This window comes from Pieris rapae, chromosome 10 (assembly GCF_905147795.1).
Source record: "Pieris rapae chromosome 10, ilPieRapa1.1, whole genome shotgun sequence".
In the NCBI taxonomy this organism is placed as follows: Eukaryota; Metazoa; Arthropoda; class Insecta; order Lepidoptera; family Pieridae; genus Pieris; species Pieris rapae.
Genome location: NC_059518.1, coordinates 7,237,175 through 7,258,940, shown reverse-complemented (window position 1 = coordinate 7,258,940; position 21,766 = coordinate 7,237,175). Strand labels below are relative to the sequence as shown.

At 32.8% G+C, this 21,766-nt stretch overlaps 1 protein-coding gene across 6 annotated transcripts in view; it reads left to right on the top strand.

Annotated features, from left to right (window-relative positions):
• The first annotated feature begins 275 nt into the window (after positions 1-275).
• Positions 276-21,766, top strand: part of LOC110993485 (diacylglycerol kinase eta) — a 96,045-nt gene continuing 74,554 nt past the window's right edge. For 4 of the 6 annotated variants that reach the window (XM_045629813.1, XM_045629815.1, XM_045629812.1 and 1 more), the window contains exons 1-2: positions 276-509; positions 12,830-12,940. In XM_045629813.1, the coding sequence (XP_045485769.1) occupies positions 378-509; positions 12,830-12,940 (243 nt within the window). In that variant the 5' untranslated portion in view covers positions 276-377. Of the gene's footprint in view, positions 510-4,102; positions 4,166-12,829; positions 12,941-14,310; positions 14,547-21,766 lie in introns of those variants that run through there. The other 2 variants (XM_045629814.1, XM_045629816.1) reach the window with 2 other exon arrangements.

Below are 21,766 nucleotides of genomic sequence, written 5' to 3'. Positions count from 1 at the left end.
ATACCATTTGTAATTTAATAAAAACTATAAGAGATTTTATCGAACTCTATTACAATTTTATGCGCATATTTTATTAAATTTATAGATACTACGATTGCATTTCAAAGAAACGCCATCTTTGTGACTTGTTAAGACACTAAAACCCCGCCCAAACCTCTGCTACAACGTCATGAAAACATTGATCTCGGCGTCCTGAAACAGATGTCACTACTGCCTCTTTGCTTGTTTTGTTTTCAGCATCTATTATCACAGTGGTCATGGCGCTCGCTCGAAATGTCAGCGAGGTAGCGTTTCATTTAAACAATGTGAATTATTAGTATATTTTGAATGATGTAGCCGTGATTAGTGTTGTGCGCGGCGAGAGCGCCCAAAGCGCGATGTCCGTGGATGAGGCAAATGCGAGTGGAGATATAAAATCTTCCTTCGAAGATAGCACGGACAGTGAAAATGAAACAGAGACGAAACCCTTGTTACGTAGGATATCAACCAGCAAATGTGTTGGTAGGCTGGTAAGTGGATTTTAGCATTGTTTTGATTCAGGCCGCTAAAGTATGGGCGTGCCATCTGTCAGCGCGGGGAACGGGGCGAGGGGCTCACCATGTGCCCGGACGGACCTGCGTTTATAAGCGTTTGTTTACTCAGAATAGGCTTTGGTCTTAAATAAATATAACACAAATATTGCTATTTGACATTCTATCGATTTAAAAGAACGATTTAAATGCCGTTTTATATTTGTTTGGGAAATATAAACATAATCATCGAGAATGGTCATGCTAATTAGCCACTTCCATTAATTACATACATACTTATAAAATATTCATAGCGTGTTAACAATGCAGTAGTGGGCTTAATGATAAAATATCAGCAAAACATCATGTGTATAGATAATAAAATATTTTGAAATGACATCGTACGTATCTATTTTAAAAAAATACGCCTTCGCATTTTTAATAAATGTTATACTATGAAAGATGTATGTGATACGAAATATATGCTGTGGTATAAATAAGGAAAGAAGGTGAACGAACTCTTGATTTGCATGTATTTCAGTCAATAGTATGTATGCACTTTACAGGAAACTAAATTTAACAACATCTGTATAGAAGATTACATTTTTTCAAAATTCTTTTAATTTAAATTTAGATATTAAAATCGATACATAACAACAAAACTTACGTCATTTCGTTCTTGTATATCCCTTAAAAAATTGAACGTCGTAATAATTTTTTTTTATTTTAATCTTGATTAAATAGCGAATGTAACTTAACTAAACCTATGTTTTTGCTTGGTTGACCGTTTCGAGTTTGTTGTGTCTACCTGCATTTTTGTTACTGTATTTGTTTTGTGAATTTTTGTATAGGTACCTTCTGTGCGTTCTAGTAATAATTATTTAGTCTTGTAATGTTTTTCTCAGTAAGCGATTTTTTTAATTCATATGAGTAATAAAGTTATTCTAACCGCAACTTTTCTCTGAACAAACGACTAAGTAAAATATTTCGATATTGTTTCTCATTCTTTAAATAATTCAAGTGTGTTGTTTCGGTCGTTGATATTGTTTTTCGTTTACGCGAGTACTGTATTAAATAAAAATCCTTTAATTAATGCGATTTTATTACATAATTATTATGTATGAAAATGGCACACTCTTTCTGATCATGATTGCTGTAAATAATGCTTTAACTCCAGATGAATTAGTTATTTAAAGTTGTGGACCGAAAGGAACATAAATGTCTTTATAAGAAAAACCTAAATAACAAGGCGCACAGGTTTGGCTACGATGTGATTTTAAATTTAAATCATAGTATTTTTACTCTTCTTAAAATCACAGCCAGCATTGGAATACTTGGCGTTGACATATCGAATGACGTTCAATTTCGCGGTCACTTGGAGGGAAATGCTATATTAGCCTCCAAAAACCTTGGTGTGCTCAGCAAGGCGACGGTACTTCACTCCAGGCCACCGCTTGCAACTATATCAAGCGCAAATTCGGCTTCACATGGAATACTGTTCTCACCTCCGGGCGGGGGCTCCCCAGTACCAGCTCCTTCCACTTGACCGTATTCAACGAAGAGCGGTTCGAATCGTCGACGACCAATCTCTCTCCGAGCGACTTGATCCTTTGGCGTTGCGTAGAGATGTGGGGTCATTCTACATCTTCTACCGCATTTACCATGGAGAGTGTTCAGAGGAGCTGTTCGGATTAATACCTTCAGCTGAGTTTCATCATCGGACGTCGAGGCAGAATACGAAATTCCACCCGTATCACCTCGACTTCCACCGTTCCACAACTGCGCTTTTTTTAAGGCAGTTTTTGCCGCGCACTACCACTTTGTGGAACCAGCTGCCCTCTGGCATTGTTCACTGGAGTGTTTATGGGCAGCGGTATCACTTAGCATCAGATGAGCCTCCTGCCCGTTTGCCTCCTGTTCTATAAAAAAAATATCAAGGTAATAAATTACATTAACAAACGTATTATGTGTATGTGTGTTATGTGACGAAGTGTCATTAAGCTAACAGCGTGCATTTAACGCACATTTAATAAGTAAAAGCTTTACAGAGTAATTGCTTTGACCCGAGTATTAAATGTTTTATCGTGAATATTTTATAACCTTGCTTGCGGCTGTTCGCAATAACCCAGTAAATCTACATTCAAGTGAGATGTTAAAGTTATATTTATTACGAATTCGCTGAAAATGACCTAAACTGATAAAATAATTTATTTATTTATTTATTACATTTTAGGACAGTAACAGTATTTTAATAGAGTGAAATAATGATCACAATAAAATAAAGACAGTACTAATTACAAATCTCTACCTATAGATAAACCATAAATACCTTAGGGAGATAGAAGAATAAAATTAACAATGATGGATTTATAAAAACTACGAAACTATTAAAAGATTGAAATTAAGTATGAAAAAGCAGAAGATTTAAATATATATAACTATTCTAATGGAAACAGCTAGATGTGAGTGTGCGTCTCACAGAGTCAATAGAAGAATGATGATGCAGAAAAGATCGATCTCAAACTTGTATCCATCTATTCCTAGTGTTTTAACCATATAACTGTATTTTTATTTACATAGGAAGGATAGGAAAATACCAGATAATTTAAGGTTTTGCTATATCATATGATGCAAATTTAGTCAAAGCAACTCAAATTTCAGCACATTCCGAGTTTAGTATAGTAAATTTTACAGTGGAATATGGCAGGTTACATTGTATTATTACATAATTTAACTTGCTTTTTATTTTAAATTTTAATCAATAAGTGCCGCTTAAAGTTCTAATTAACGTACTCTCTTAACCGTGAGAACGTTAAAGATCCTTTTCTTAAACATTTTTCATTCGTCAAAAAGTTATGTATTCCTTTATACATATTATTGTTTAATGATATTGTTGTCTTTAAAAAAAGCAGTTTGTAGAATTACGATAAATATAAATTATTAACTATGTATTTTTAAAAAGAGACGTTTTCTTCGCTTAATGAAATAGTAAAAGGGACTAGAGTTAAGCTGAGGGTATATCTTTGGTATACGTTGCACAAATCCCAGAATTGCAATATGCATTGGCTTAGAGCAGCCATTGCTGGTTTTTTATATTTTCATCACTATGCTTCAGCCCTATATATATGTACGTAGTGTGGACTTAGTTTTCGCAGTTAGATGGCCATTCGTTCCGTTGTGCCTAAAGTCCTGGCTAATTTAGCCAGCATACCTCCTTTCAGCAGCTTAGAAGCTAACACTACTACCGATTTCTGTTCGTTCAGAACAACCATGATATCTTACTCTGAGAAGTATGTATACACCGTATATGCAAATTTTGATTCCGCACATGCATGCGGATGCCATAGCAATACTCGGAATCGAAACTCACTCTCTCTGGGTTAAAAATCCCACTACAATACTAAAACTGTGTCACTTTATATCAGTTTGATTATTTTATTTATTTTCTGTGAATATGTTTCATAGCTTAGGCCTTGACCTAAGATATTTTTATCGGACCAGGCATACAATGCAGGTCTTATCAAAACATCTGAGTTTAGATAACGCAAACAGAATTCATTATTTTTTTCTCAGTTATGTATTTCTCTTCCATTATACAGTTGGCCTCTTAGAAAATGTTTTATTCTTTGGAAGATGAAAAGGCTGCCATTTTAAGGGTGAGTGAATGTGAATGATTGCTGAAAAGTATTGAATACTTTGAATGGTTTCGTAACACTTTCAATTATTGAAGCATAATAATGATTATTTTTTTCTGAAAAGTTTAAAAGTTTTTTTTGTATACTTATCGTTGCGATTATAAACTTTCATGCAATTTTCCATCCCTTTTATTTGCGATAAGTAAATGTCTGCCCCTTTCCAAGATCGATTCTTTCCCAATGTCAACATTGGTTTTGTGATTTAAGCATGAAAGTGTAGCAGACTAACAGAGTCTTTCGCATTATAAAATTAGGTAGGAGTTTAATTTTGAAGTACACATTTTTATAATTGTTTTAGTTTATATGCGAGCCAAAAGAAACGTTTAGGTGTGATCTAGCTTTGACCTTTAATTTCACATAATTAGAGAATCTACTACAAACACTTATATATTACCCAAAAAAATCAGAATTGACAATTCTGCGCTCATTTCTTTCTCGGATATATATATATGTATAAGGTGTATTTAAAATAAAGTATAAAAAGAATATACAATATATTTGAAAATTGTGATCGTAATAAAGCAGTGTCCGTCTAGTGGATTCAGTTACTGTAACTCTAGTACCTAGGTAACACTGAAAATTTTTAGAAAATGAAAAACGGCTTAATGTCGAAAGTTGCCAATACTTTTATTGGTTTTTGAAGTAATCTCCGTTCCTCTTCGGAGGAACTTCGGGGTCACTTCTACAGCATTTTCGTAAGCTTCAGCGCCTCTTTAGGGCTCGTAAAGTGAATACCTTGAATTGTATCTTTATGTCTTGGGAATAAATGAAAGTGGCAGCGCGCTAGGTCACTTATAAGGCTTATTATCTCGACACCTGCCATAGTCAAATATTCAACAGTCCGTTTTGTCCGTGTGCTGCCACATTTTCGTGGTGAAGGAGGATCCTCTTCGAAGGCGCTGCTTTCGAATTTATTCTTTCAACAGACAAACAGCGATTGACATACCAGTCTGCAGTAACTGTCCTTCCATCTTCTAGCACAACTGTCGCTAAATGACCTTTCTGACCAAAGAATGAGTCATTTTCCTTCTTTCTAATTTATCACTGGCCAAAAATTTTCTCGCGTTAGATTAATTTTCACGTGCAAAAAGAGTTTTAAATTTGCTGCCAATTCACAAAAACAAATGACACAGAGAAAAACATTGCCAAAGAGTTCTAAAATTGAAATTCAAAAAAGGTTTCATTAGCAATGTTTCTAACCGGCCAGCTTAAAAAAATTCAGTGTTACCCACGTATGACCGATCCCAGGCTGAGCACCAATGTACTTTCTGTCCAATACTCGCTCGTACGGTGAAGGAAATCATCTTCAGACAGAAAGCTACTCACTTACTAACTAGTCTATGAAATAAAAATGTCTATCTGAACCCCAGAGCTCGTTAACGTCCTTTAACGTTGATGTTGTGTTCATGATTTTGCTTTTATCTTAGTCAAATTTCTTTTCGTAAAAATTCCAAGCGTGATATCAATCTAGCTAATTGTTGCACCTGAATGATGAAACGAGTCACGAGCGACGGCATCAACCAATTAGCTTATGAAAATTGGATATTAATTGGTATTCCACTTTTATCAGTTTTCCTCGTCGAGTTTATCGTTACGGTGCAACATTTTTTAATTTGTATGACAATATCGATTAATTAAAACAATTATTTTGATAACAAGGTAATGGAAATACACTTTTATAGTTATAGTGCGAATTTGTAGAAAACTTACCGAATTGAACTTCAACTGTCCATTTCAAGTACCAAGTTATTATTTTATTTATGTTCTCAAACCTCACACATGTCAAAATAAGGAGAATTAAATGCTTATAGTAGAGGAGCCCAAGCGGGGATTTTGGGTTTACTGCAGCGTGGCAGATTAATATTACATATACATTTAAGTAAAACACTTTTTTCAACGGATTGAAGCTATGTTTTATTATAAACTTATAATTATTTTACATAATATTATTTTTTTTCGACGATTGCGTGCTTTACAACGAGCGTGGTCACGGTGACACAAAGGTGTGTTGAATGTCAAAAAGTATCACAGCTGAAGAAATTTAAGTTATATTATCTGTCTTTATTTCCCCAGAGTTGATATCGACTAAAAGATGATCACGCAAGCAACGTCGAATAATTTTAAAATTATGTAAATAGTTATAAGTTTATAATAATATATAATAATCTGACGCGCTCGAATATTTTTTTTTGTCAAATGTTAAACCCATACCCACGAACACCCCTAACAACAATCAGATTAACATACGTACATTATTAAAAATTTGTAAGAAATGGATGCTATCAATATCTGACGCGCTTGAGTACGTCAAAGGCACAGCTTTCTTCTATATTTTTGAAAATCTATAGCCGCTGCCCCACCGATGAAAAGGTATACATTATATAATTTCCGACTCAGCTCTCACGAATATGCTATACATGTGCACTTAAGAAGCGCAGCTTTAACAAAATTAGCTAAATGCTATTAATCTGAGATCTATCTATTCATATTTAGTATTTTCTTAACAATAAAACATTTCTAAATTTTAGTAAAGTAAACTGTTATGAATAGATTTCAAACACAAAATTTACTTCAAACAATATCAAAAGAATATTTAACCGATCCATTCTGAAACCCGTTTCAATTTACTGCCGCGCTCGGATGTCCGGTGACTGTCAGCTGTCAATCTCGTTCTCAGATCATTCATTCTTCCATTCATTCATACGTGATAGCTGAGTGGGCATGAATGAGTGACGTTGGTAACGTTCTATAGAAGCAATAGTGCTGCTTCAAGATTTTTCCTTTGTTCTCTAGTTGACACGCGTATAATGCAAACATATAAGTTCATAAGTTCTACCAACATTTATAAATAACTTACCTGTTCTTATTATTGTGTCATTGATCATTAATGTGACATATTATGCATTATGCATGCTTAATTTTTTATGGCTGAATGGGTTTATATTATAATTTAATTAATCTGAATTTCCACTTTCATTGCAAAAAAAAAAATACTTAAAATTACAGACTGACAGCCACTTTGTGGAGACTTTATTCTAAACTGTTCCTAATCTACTAACAGCTTGCAGTACTATTGCAAACAAAGACCTCACGCTTGCACATTATAAATATATTGATTTTATATATGCAATTATATTACATTTTTATATTGTATTTAGCTGTTGTGAGATGGCGGTGTAGGAGTTTGGCGTCCACATTACCTATAAATTAGGAGAAACGGATAAATCCTTTTAAAAATGATAACTCTAGTATAGAAATAGTAAGTCTAATTGGTTATATGTCCCCTTGATAGTAAAAATAATAAGTAATATAAGAAAAAATATGTATTAAATATAACATATTTACGGATTTCTTCTTATAATTATCGAGAAATTTTCGCCCGCCAACTTGTGAAATTCTGTAAAAGTTTCTGAAGGTGAACCAATTAAGCAACAGATTTAGTTTGTTTTGTAGTTTATTGAGTTAGTTAGTTGTTAGTGTTCGGCGCCTATATTTGTATATTATAAAGGCTGTCTATTAATAGTACAGTAATATTTAAATAAAGAATTGTTTCATTATATTACAGTAAGGTACTGTAATATAATGAAACAAAACGAACGACGAAACGAAAAGATTCTGTAAAATATTAACCTCATGTCAGCTGAACAGCTATTATATAGATTTAACCTATACATATATCTAATGACTTTAGATTAAGGAAGTAAAAATACGGAAATAGTACAATTTACTTTTTAATGGGAGGCAAACGGCCAGAAGGCTCACTTGACGATAAGTGATGCCCATGGACACTCACGCTCTCTTCTTGAAGAACAATACCTTGAATTGGTTCGGCAATACTTACTGAAACTACGTTCCACATAGTGGTGATGCACAGCAAAACCTGCATTAAGAATTGTGTGGATTAAAACTACACACTTTCACCATTAAGGTTGATTATATTTGAATAATTGGTAAAACCGGGAGTAGATCTGGTTATAACCCAAATATATCTATAATTTAATGGCAAAAATAACGAAATTAATCATCAAATACATTGCATGACATTAATATTCGGGATCGCAACGTTACATCGCATTTTAGAAGTGGGTCACCCCGAGTTTGTTCCGCACTTCACGAAATGGGACGCGACACTCAGCTAATTGGTTTAACCGCGGCTCACCTGAGACAAGGATTTTGAGTCTTTTTGTTACAGCATGAAATACAGGTTTTATAAAGAACTGGCAGGTGCCATAATTTCATGAATTAATTAGCACTGTTATGAATAATAAACATACATTTTACGGCCCATCTGTGGCTTAGTTAACTTGCATATCGTAGAGTTTCTAGGTAGTTCCCCTAATAAATTCTTTAAGGCACGGATAGTTCAGAAAACAAACAACAAACATCAATAAACAATATTAAGCAGACACAACTATGATTGCCTAGCGCCGGATTGACGAGGAAGATAGCGAAGTGTACATTTAATAAGGATTATTTTATTTTAATCGCGAGTTAAGAAGTTTTGTACGATACTAAATACAGTTGTAATGTATCTTCTTTTTGAAGAACAAAGAGTGCTGAAAAACGTTTCGCCAATGTTGGGTTTCGTAAGAGTTTTCTGAGGTCATTCATCGTCCCTAAACTGGCTGTGTCATCTATCAGGCCCACCGGAGCGAATCGCTAAATCAAATATTCCGCGTATGTTGGCACTTGGCCAACACGTACAACGAGCATGATATTAGGTCACAGAATATAGATTTAACAGTAGCTCAAAAGAAGAGGAAAGGAAGACTAGAATAGCTTCGTTATAAGCTCTCATTAATTGAAAGTTTTTCGCTACTATAATCATTTTTATATTACAACGAATTTCCTGATTTATTGCGGTTGTCCACTTCCTGAAAGGGTTCGTAACAATTATCACTTGCCTGATAATTAATTCAATGTACAGAATAGACGAATTAGATGTACAGGAATAATACTATATTTAAAAAATTAAGTCATTTCATTATTTACATTAGTATTACTACGAAGTGTGTAATCTGTTGGGTCGTTGATCTTGATGTTTCGTTTTATTGGGACGTATACAACGACGGCAGTAAATAAACGAGTTTATTATTGTTCTCTAGTAGGTGCTTAGGCAGGTGAATGATTAAATCCTAGTAACAAACTGGCCAGTCCCAGCTTCATTCCTAACTATAGAACTAATTTTAGTAGGAAAAACCAATAAACAACGGCATACAATGACTTTACAAGATGCCAATTTCAAATTAGTGTTTATAAGTTCGATTTACCTATTTCGTAATTTTATAAGATTATATACATACATATTTATTTTATAAATAATTCTAATATAATAACTAACCTTAAAATGTAACTAAAGTATATTATTAAAAGGAATCCTATGGAAGGCAAGGTTTTGAAGATACTGGCAGCGTTCCCCCTTTGAATAGCTGAAATAAAAAAAATAGAATGACAAAAAATCTGGCCCCATAATATTTTTACATATATTCTGATACCAATGACTTTACCTGTTTGAAAATAAGATTCTTTGAGTTTCTTGAAATCTTTTAATCATTCTTAATAATTCTTTCTTTGTCATTTATTAGACGCTTTCAAATGGCTTATAAAATAGTTGGCCCTCGCGTGGCTGGACCATTATTACTACTATTACCTATTTCTTTTAACTACTTTTTGTATGACCTTTACAGCAAATCCCAAAAAGATTCCTCTTAATTTAATGTTGAGCATTATTTCCTTGAAATTCGTCTCCGTAACTTTTATGTCCATAGCTTGCTCAGAGTTTATTTATTTATTTATTTAAAAACCTATCGTATCCATACATTCGACAGTCGGCAGAACATGTAACACCGTCTCCTCGTCCTTATCGCCACAAGGACAGCCAGCACTTTGTTTAATCCTGAATATGTAAAGGTACGACCTGTCAACATCATCAATCCCGTTGGTTTCATTTATTTAACTGTCGAAAAAGCCGAAACAACATTTCGAAAGAATGACTTAGTTATTGCCGCTGTTTCACCGTTTTGATGTCTGTGATTCCATTTTTTATCGTGTTTCCACGTAGACAGTTTTTCAAATGTGATATGGGGAATCTTTTGTACACGGGCGCCTCTTCTAGGTGCGCAGCTTTCTTTGCCAGTTGCTCTGCTCTTTCATTCCCCTCCACGCCTGCATTTTGCAGGCATTGCGCTTTGCGCTTTGACCCAAAAAAAATTATTTTTGTTGTTGTTGAAGGTAGTCATTGTATTAGAATGCCATCGATATTTTAAAAGAACTTACGATAAGTACCTTAAAAATATCGAAATTGATTTGAATTATATAAATTATAGTGGATCTACTATACAAGAATTTCATAGTTATCTACAGAACATATTCCATACAGCCAAAGAGGAAATTAATAATGATTTGATTCACATTATGTGTAATACACAAACAAATATTTAATTGGTTCGTTATACATATTTTCACATTGAACAATGACAGAGTGCCAAATAATGATTTTCATCATGCACGAATGCGTACACAAACGCGAACAAATTGTAAAATTGAATATTTCACTAATTTAATATTAAACTAAGTAATCAGTTTCTTAAAAATTGAAACGGGATATATTTTTAATTGACGGCAGTATTAACGGAACCAATGACTGTCTAAAACAATTGTAAGAAAAAAAAATGGTTATAATGATATAATCTATAATCCATTAATAATGATTATCGCTTAGTTTTATACGTAAATAATTCTAAAACAAAGGCATGAATACTAATGTTTCACAATAAAATACTATTCAAATTTTGTATGTAGAGTTACATAGGTAAGTTTTAAAAGGCTTTATAATGAATCTGTATATCTTACACGTGTTACATAATGTGGCTCAATATCCATAACCATCATGAGTTAAAAACAAATGAGACATATAGTTATATTCATGACCACGATACATCTCTTGTACCGTACTTAAATTAACAAATTATTATTTCTCACGTAAAATACAAATAAAGTATTTTCTAAAGAATGCATGAACCATTGTATAATACCGCAAACGAACCGATGCCGTAAATTTGTTATTTTGATGCTAATTAAGAATTTGGGAACATCCCCGCTGGGTCGTCAAATTAATGATTAAACGGCGAAGTCGGCAGGGTCGTGATGAGAAAACATGATTAAAAACGTTTATTTACGTAGCCCATTATGAAAACAAATACGTAGCCATTTGATAGGTAGATCTTGTATCAAGCGATTTTGATGTAATTAAATTTTCGTATATTCGACATTAAAAAAGTATTTTAATAACGCTGTTCCCTTATTAATAAAACTTCTTCTTTGAAACACGGTTAACATATATATTAACCAACAAGCCAATATATATATATATATCAGTATTCAGCTGAAGCCATATTCCTTTGATATTTCTATATTTTTTTATTTTACCCTTTAATTAATTTAGTAGTTAGTAGTATTGTCTTTTATTAACATAACTTTTACGAATTCAAAGAAAAACACTTTTTTAACGGATTGAAATATACCCTACATCTTTTAGTCGATACCAACTCCGGGGAAATAAATACAGATAATACAACATTTTCTACAGCTGTGATATTTTTTTGACATTTAACACCTTTTGTCTTCAGTCACCGTGACCACGCACGCAGTAAAGCACGCGAAACGTCGGTTAAATTTAAAATTATGTTTTAATAATTATACGTTTAAATACAATATAATAATACATGGTATTACTTCAATTTAAAAAAAAGTGTTTTTCTTTAATTTAGTAGTTTCTAATAGTAGAGCTGTGAAGCTTGGACAATTAAACCAGGATAGCTGCCGGCGCTTTAAGATGTAGTGTTTGCATTGCATCCAGAAGGCCTCTGATGAGATAGTTGTTAGTCGAGTAGAAATTTTGAAAGAATGCCGAAGATTAAACACTAAAAACCTGGGCCACGAGTTGTGCCATGACTACTACCAACTCCTGGAAGTAATTATAACTAATAAAATCCAGGGTAAATGGCGTGTTGGTCGAAGGAAAAAATTGTGACTACAGAAGTGTAGCTGCATCTGGCACAGGACAAGACACGCTTCACGAGACTAACAGCCAACATCTATACTAATATTATAAAGAGGAAAGGTTTGATTTTTTGTTTGTTTGTTTGTATGAATTGAATAGGCTCCGAAACTACTTGGCAGATTTGAAAAATTCTTTCACTGTTGGAAAGCTACATCATTCCTGAGAGACATAGGCTATATTTCATTTTCAAAAAAATAGGCATCCTTACTAAAATTACGATAACATTAACATTTGTTTATTATTTGATACAATTCTAATAGATGGCGCTGAGTTAAAGGTAGTAGTTTGGCAAGACGACGTTTGCCAGGTCAGCTAGTTCAGTAATAAAGTGGCACCAAAAGAAGATGATGAACTTAAATCACGGGACTGACGCGATTCTAAATAAAACTGTTTTTTTAATTGAAACCTAGAACTCTCAGTAACGAAAGCGGTTCATTTGATTTTCAATATTGTTTTGTAGGTTGACTTAAAATTTTGTATAAGGTACAACTTACATTTTTGCGTAAAACGTATTCTCTTATTCAATCGTACAAAGCGGGTTTTGAACATCTCTTTTTTTCCAGCCGGTGGTCAGAGAGGGTTACCTGATGAAGCAAACCCGTAGTTTTCAGCGATGGCAGCGACGATACTTCAAGCTTCGCGGCCGCACTCTCTATTACGCAAAAGATAAAGAGGTAAATGACACCTACTCATAGTTTTATATATTTTAATTATATCGTATATTTTTACTTACGAAGGTATAAAGACAGTTTGGGCTATTATGCCTATTTATTGTAGATACCAGGCAACCGAAGCGCAAAAAATTGAAGTAAAAATCTTATCTAAAATATGACAAATTTAATACGAAACTAATTATATAGTCGGTTTATATAAAGTTATTAATTTCTGTCTTTAAAGCGACAAGCGATCTCTTCCGAGTAAGTTGAGGTGGATATCAAATATTATTTTAATATAAAATTAAAAAGTGATACACGATACATAAGTTATATCTAAATCAAAGAAACATTTCTAAATGTAAGGTTCAGTTGCAAAATGACAAAGCAAACAGTGAAGTTCGTGAATATTCTAATGTTGTACCTTCGATGTTTACCAAGTTTACTGGTTTTATTAATAAAGTTGGAAATCTGATTTCATAATAATGTAAGGAAGCATAACTTCTCGAATTGGGTTATAAATAAACTATGTAATCATTAGAAAGGTGACATAACACTACATTATGTAATCACATAAATAAAATTGGTACAAATAAATACAAGGTACTTATAATATATGAATATACTCTAAAATGTTTTAAGAATTAACTATTAATTTATTTTATTTAGTTACGTACTAATGAACCACAGCTAATCAAGTTAATCTTGTACAAAAACATATTATTAAAAACACAGATTTTTTAAGAGGATCAAAATCTTTGGTATTATTGTTCTCGTTTATATATCATTTGAGAGAAGAAATCAATTAAAGTCTAGGTTTTCTTAAAATTGATGGTTGCCTAACAACATCGATAGTAAAAACAAACAATCGATCCTACAGGTAAAGATTCCAGTTGGCATGACTACAACTCGGCCTTTTAACGCTTGCAAAAATTATTACTAAAGACATGAGCGTTAGTCAGTATTAAGCCTTAGCTATCAAATGCCGTGGTACTGCTACGTAGAAGTCTAATCTTGGTAGTACGTCGTAGCACGGAACGCTACGAGGAAGGAAATTACAAAACCTAAATTTGTGAATGAAAATGTGTAATTAGCTGCATTATAATGCTTTTCGAGTGGATAATTCAGGAAACATTGTTACTGAAACCTCTTATAATAAAGTATTATTTACAATATTGCATTTTGTTTATTTTGTTTGATTTGAGAACTTGGAAACAAACAGCTAACAATCTTTATGCTAAATATATTACATAGATACCACTTAGCTGAGTCTCTTATGCGTATCAGCCAGTGGACTCAAGGATCTCACCTGAGACCGCTCGACGCCGCTAGGACCTGAATTCTGAGCTCTATTCGGGTTACACATTTCAGTCGCGCTTCCAGCGCCAAACCGTTAAGACGTGTGATTTGCGCTCGCTTGCGACTGATATCCACCACATTCTTAACCGTAAAACATTAATGAAAACCTCCTTCTAATCACTTCTATCGCAATAACATTTGCCTTAATTTAAATTCTATGCTTGTATTTTACGTGTAGTACTAAATAGTTATAGTGTCCGTTTGACCTGGTTTAATTTTGACTGTTGCACAATTTAGCTGTTCTCGTTTCGTACAAGATTTCGATACGGTAAGTATTGTTTATATTTATTTCTAATTTAGAGATATAATTATAGATGTGTCGACGGGTTCATTACAGCTTATAAAGACCTAATGAGGCCTTAGTACTCGTTACAAACACCATCGTTACACGCTCTGTCTTTTGTTATTTTCTAATAGGTATCATTATATTCAGTGTCATGATGAAATTATTTTTGAGTTATCTAGATGTTATCAGGCTTTCCTGTTTATCCGTAACATTTCTGTTATAAATGCACCTGTTTGTTTGTTCCACCTTTGTACTTATGCCCAAATTAGGTTAGAGTACCTAAGAGCCTTACAAAACCTAGGTAAAAACACACATAAAGGGTTTTATCTTTAATTTAAAACAAAAAATTCCACCGTTCATCTTGTGTTGTACTAAAAATAGGAATCATGTTCATTTTCAAGTGATAAAAACGTTCAGTCACGTTCACGTTAATATGAAAAACTTTTAAGGCATTACCAAATCAGTTTTATTTTAAAAAAGCAGTAAAGCTCGTTTAGTATCCTTGCATGGTTATCTTGAATTTCCGAGGTATAGGGTTGACACATTTTGAATAACGTTTTTTTTGTTAAAATCCCGTACAAAAGGTAACATACCTTTTGTACATAGTATTTTGACATTTTTATGCCAACCATTTCGAACAATGTCTCACTGGGCGCCGATCGGAGAGCGATAAGCCATATGCATTTAAACCATAAAAAGAGATAATTATATAATTTATAATCCACAATTATTTGGTTGGTGAAACCAAGCGATAATCCAAGGTTTGATGTCTTACTATAAACTTGTTGATTCCCAGCAAAAATATTATAAATTGGCATTTAAAATCTTCTTCTCTCGTCTCAAACAAAGAATGTTCTTGCCTCAATACTTCATTTGTGACAGACAAAATTCATCTTTTCATTTGTGTTTTTTATGATTGTCATTAAAAAGTATATTTTCAAAATAATAACATTACGTTAAATAGCAGTTTGAAACATAAACACGCAATCTACTTTGTATGGTTGATAATTTAAAATATTATTGAGGTTTATCAAAAAAACATTAGAAAATAAAGTTAGTGTATTATTATCTGAAATAACTTTAAAAAAGACGTTATCGACATTTTTTTTATTTATTTATTATAAAAATTAATACCTACTTACTATTTATAATTTGTTTTATAAAATTACCAACCCTACTAAACAATGTCTGGATGTAATTTCAGTTTTAATTGTCGGCTTAAAATACAAACGTTTGGCAAGTTTCTTCAAATAATTCACGTTAATAGGGTTTTGTGTGCATTGAAGTCACCTAAAAATATCAGTTTACACCTTATACAAAAATAATATTGATGTATTCCGCTTAGTACCTACTAGAATAAAGTCTAGGTCAAGTCGCCACACAGTATCACACAAAAAATACGTTAAATATACTGTTGCTTCGGATTTTCGTAGTCACCAAGACTCAAGGTGAATTGAAATTGAAAATGACATTCGACCCGATAAATATGTGGACAAACATACATACCCGAAATTTAGAACTTAATAGATTATAGTCAAATATTATCCAATTGTAACATACATAGGTTAAAATGATAACCTCCTATACATGATCAGGCATATGTGCCTGACATAAACCATTCTACTAAAAAGCTACTGCTCTCTTGGAAGACGAACTTACTTAACATATCAAATGACGTTCAGTTTCGTGGTCTATCGCTAAATTAACCTCTGAGAAGCTTTCTGTACTGAGCAAGGCGAGACGATACTTCACTTCGGGGCTATGCTTGCAACTCTACAAGGCGCAAATTTTGATCATACATGTATTAAGAGTACACTCTTCTGGGCGAGAGTTACCAGTGCCAGCTTCCTCCACTTGACCGTATTCAAGTAAGTGCGATTTGAGTCGTCAACGATTAGTCACTTTCCGAGAGGCTTAATCCCTTGGCATTGCGTAGAGATGTGTTGTCTCTCTGCATCTTCTACCGCAGTTTTATCATCGAACGTCGAGGCAGAATACGAAATTCCATCCATATTACCTCGAAGTCCTTCGTTCCACAAGTGAGAATTTTTTCAGGCAGTTTCTGCCGCGCGTTTCTGCAGTATTTCCGAATCAATTCGACTTATGGTCTTCTAAGAAAAGAGCAATACCAGTTGTTAAAAGGCTGGCAGTGCACTTGCGAGCCTTCTGGTAATGTGAGTGTTTATGGAGGAGGGAGGAAATGATATCATTTAACATCAGGTGGGGTTCCTGTCCGTTTGCCCTCCGTTGTATAAAAAAGCCGTGGTCTTCTTAGGTCTAAGGCATGTATATGTATGCGTAGACTGAGTATCACGGAAAGGTATATATATTTAATGGTATACATTGAATATTTTAATGGGAGTTTAATATTAACTCTAATAACTTGATCCTTTAGATTTGTGGTAAACTTATATAACTCTGTACTGAATGGATTTAGTAATCGTTAACGACCTAGCTATCGTGTGCGAGTGCGCCTGCGAAATCAATCAAATAAACTAAAAATGTCTTTATACTTAAAAAATCTATATATGAATTAAAGAAGAAATAAAAAAGATAAAATAGTTGAGTGATGTACTCGTGGTTAGCAATCTCCTCCTGAAGCTTATTTCCTGTGCGATCATATTTCTTTGACAATTCCCTTAATCGAAATAAACTGTTTCTATAAGATCATTATAATCTTTTTACCTTTTAAATATATAGAAGAGACTTTTTTTACGCGTATATTTTCCATGATTGTGTGATAATTATTACCAAAATATGTGCATCAATAAGTCTTATTATATTTATATAATAAGACTTATTGATGCATATATATATTTGATTAACCATCAAATTTGTTATACACAAAAGAAACCTTAAGTAAACATGTGTCTAGCTTCGTAATCATTAATTTAAATAACTACTTAAAGAGAAAGCATTTATTCTCAGTCCTTAAAGAATAAAATATTAGGTACTGTTATGGAAAATAATGAAAGTAAATTGAAATGGCTTCTAGACTTGGTGGGATGATCAAATTACAATTGACGTAGCTTTTAAATTTCGATTTATTGTTTCATGTTAAATTTTAAAGATAGATTTAGCAAAATCTTAAGGCCTGTATTCACTTTGATTAGTGCGAGTTCAAATGATTAGTAATTGATATTGATTAGTGCAGATGTGTAGGGTAAGTAGTGTCCAATTATTGTTTAGTGGCTCTGTAAGTAAATTGAGTTTTCATATAGTGGCAGGCTCGCTACGATTTTGCACGCGAAGTTCACTCGCAAAAAAAAGAACACGCTTCTAATCACTATACCACGCATACAACTAAAGACCTGCACTAATCAGTCGCCGTCCACACTTGTTTTCTATTAATCACTAATCGCCTGCACTATTACAATTAAGTAAATGTATTGGTGAATGTAATTTTGACAGATCTCCGTGTCGGTGACAGACATATTTGAAATAGGACTCTGCAATTAAAATACATTGAAGTAAATTATATGAAAGTCTTTTAAAACCGCATATTTTTTTTTACTAATATTTAATAACAATTTACCTTTAACGTTTTTACGTTGTATGTAAAATAACAAAGCATTCCCTTTATGTTGTTGCTACCTTCCCTGGGGTTAAAGTGAATGAAATAACGATTTTAGGGTTCGTATATTTCGATAAAAGCAATTTGAATTCATCAAGCCGGTCCATTTGTTCACGATTATTGAGAAAATATTTTGTTGTTTCGATCATACGTAAAATATTAACGAACCGTGAACTACTCGATAGGGGTTTTATTGTTACTAGGGAAAACGAAGTATTATATAGATTTATGAAATTCAAATTAAGTTATTAAGTTAGTTAAGTTAGGGGTTTTGAAATCTTATGATAGAGTCTAGTAGTAATTTAAGTTAAACATGTCACTTTAACTTGTTTTCACACATCAATTCATTTTATTACATTAATAACTTTTAATAGCAATTATAAATGGAAGCGGTTGGGACAGTTATGGTTTTTTTAAACACTTTTAAAACGACGGTGGGGATCGCATGCCTATCAATATTTCGTCAATATTTATTAATTATTATTAACGGCTTGTAACATGTATGGTATTTCAAATCATACAAAATTGGTCTCGTTTAAAAACATTATTAATAACAATTAATTCAAAATGATAAACTTTGTATAGTTTACAATTTAAAAGAGTAAAATCCTAAAACAAGAAGCGACCAAAGTCTGGCTATAATTTCTTTAACAATTCATGATCAGTTACTAAGGTCACAAAACTGTTTCACTTTCAACCGTTTTATCTGCGTCTTCGTGCCCTTTAACGATACTGTTTGATATCAAATAACAAAGAAATACATTATATTCAAGCTATACCGAAATTAACTTCTGGCTCTAAAATACTGTTTTACGTTAATTTTATTTTGGATGTTTTTCCAAAACTGTATATATAAACCGTAGTTTATTAAATACTATATATAATATAAATTATCAATGATTAAATGTATATAACAAGTATTAATATACTTGAAAAGAAAACAACTTTAATGAACATGAACATAATATTGTTCGTTATGTGTATGGCTAGTAACCACACTCAATTAGGGATTAGGAGGGATGTAGCTATCACTTGGTACCAATTTGAAACCCTTGCGGATACTGTATTTTAGATTTAGAGGGGTTGGGGCTGCGAGTATTAAGCACACTTTGCACTACTGTGCTGTGGGCGTGCACTTGCTCAGAGATCTACGCGCGCATTCGCACACTTAACAATGAAGGACAAATTCAATTGGAAAGTGGCACAGTCTACTATTGCTTAATTAAGGTTTACTTTTTTTATGTTTAATAGAATTTGTGTTAATAGTAAAAAATAAAGTAAAATAAAAACAATGTTTACTAACTAGATATTATTTAGAGTGTTTTTAGTAATCGGGTGTATAATAACGATGCCACCCACTCGGTTCAAACCCTTGCCATCCCTAGCTCTCGGATCCGAGTTTTAGATTTTCGAGAAAATGCTATTAGATGAAAATATATTAACACCGTTTTATCTCTCTCTCTTTGTCATCATCATAGTTACGTGTATGGCGCATTATGACTGTTTAAAAAAAGGGCCAAAACACTTGAATTTAAAATAGAGGTAAACCAGAACTCCTGACCTCAGTTAACCGTGTCAAGTCTGTGGTCAAGTGACTACTGGCAGTAAAAAGCAAGTTTATTGTTTTAAAATATCATACTTTTTTTAACGTAATTCGCCACGATATTTTCTGAGTGTCATATAGAAGGCAAAAATTTAATGTTTATATTTAGTCAGTATTGCATATAATCGTAGAGAAGTCTCCTTGTATATAGGTTGTGTAGTCAGAGAGAAAAAAAACCAATATGATCTTTGGTCTTGCGCTGTAATTGGTAACTTTGTCTTAAGTCTTATTTCTAACGATTAACCCGAAGATGAGCGCAAAGATATGAGGAAAAGATCTCGGCCTGTATAAGTTAGTAAAGGTTAGCTCACAAATCTTTTTTCTTACACATTTTTCTAATCTGAAATATGAGAGCCTTGTGTAAATTTTTGTTGTTTCTAACCGAGGCTATTTTAAGGCTTCTTTGGTCCTAAAGTTATAATTATTCCTTGCGTTTTAATTAAAAGTTAATTATGAATCGGCAAAGGGCTTTTTCACTAATTTTGAGGTGCTCTTAAGATTAGCATAATTGGATTTAATTTTAAAGGGAATATATCCTCCTTTTTTACATAATTTTCGTGACCCAGTATTTGGTTGAGTTGCCTACGTGTTTATGCTTTTAGCATGTTACCTTCACTGTACTATTGAAAAATATCTTCTATCTATCTAGATTGTAAAACTAGGTTTAAACTTTGCACTAACAATACCATTTAGACTGTTATAAAAATAGATTTAATAATAGTTGTCAAAATTTCTATGATAAATGACTGCCAGTGAGCGTGAAACTTAACTTTTGCCATTTATCTATACTTTCAGTCCGCCTGAACTTCCGGTACGCCGTTCTGACTTATATATGTACATATATTATTAATATATCTAGGCACAGCTGATATAGATATTTTCCAGTTGTGGAGCTTGGTTTAGATCGTGGCTAATCTAGGGAAAATAAATAAATAAATTATGACCAACTCAATACACTAATAAATTATAAAGTATGACTTAAATAAGAAAATAAAATAAACCGGCTTCGAATTGCACTAGAAAGTACATACGCTTCTTGTTTAAATTGGTCATACACTTAGTGTTTTCGTATTTTATTAAATTTTGCTTACATTTGAAAATTCGGTTCAAATTGTAGCGTATCGTAGATATGCACTAAAAATTAACATACTTGTGTAACATAATATATTGTGTAGTATTTTCTATAAGATTTTGATGTATGTAGCAACATAAATACAGGGCACTAAGAAAAGAAGGAAACAGACGTCACTCAGAACAGACTTTTAAGACGAGTGAGCAGGTAATTTTTCTCCTTGAGCATTTCTATAAGAATATAAATTAATTACTGTTGTTTGTGAAGAAATATACCAATTTAACGAAGATAAAAATGGGTTGTGATTTATAACAAGATAGAACATCCCATAGAATAATTTATAAGGAGATTTCCAACTAAACACTTTATTACTCATTCTGACAGTAAGCCGCTCTTGACATTTGACTAGGATCATTGCGAAATGGATTCGGAAGATTAATCAGAAATCGCCAGACTATCAATCATCCCGTTTCTCAAACGCTGATCCTGTTTTTACGCTCAAAATTGAAAACACATTTTGATGAATTTTGAAGATTACTGCATCTAGTTTTTACTTTATATTCATAGCTTTTGGAATTAAATGAAGCAATATTTTATACCAGCAAAGACAAAACATCTTTTATAGTAACACTAAACAGTAAAACTAGTACAGTGACACTAAAAAGCAATCTATGTATTTAGAAAAGACTTCTTACAGCTGTAAACCGTTGTACGAATATATAATTAAGATACTCTAACGATCAGTGATTATGGTTTATCGTTAGAGCTTGACGCTAGATTACCCAGTATCTTGATAGCTCTTGGTGAAATAGAATAGTTTCAGCAATGAAGTAATCAATAGGTTATTATTTTGATTTACCCTCGTGCCTCGTGCTCGTCGAATTCGACGTCACATAAATAATTGTAAATTTTCAAAAATTATATTCTCATAAATAATCCAAATAAAAACTCTT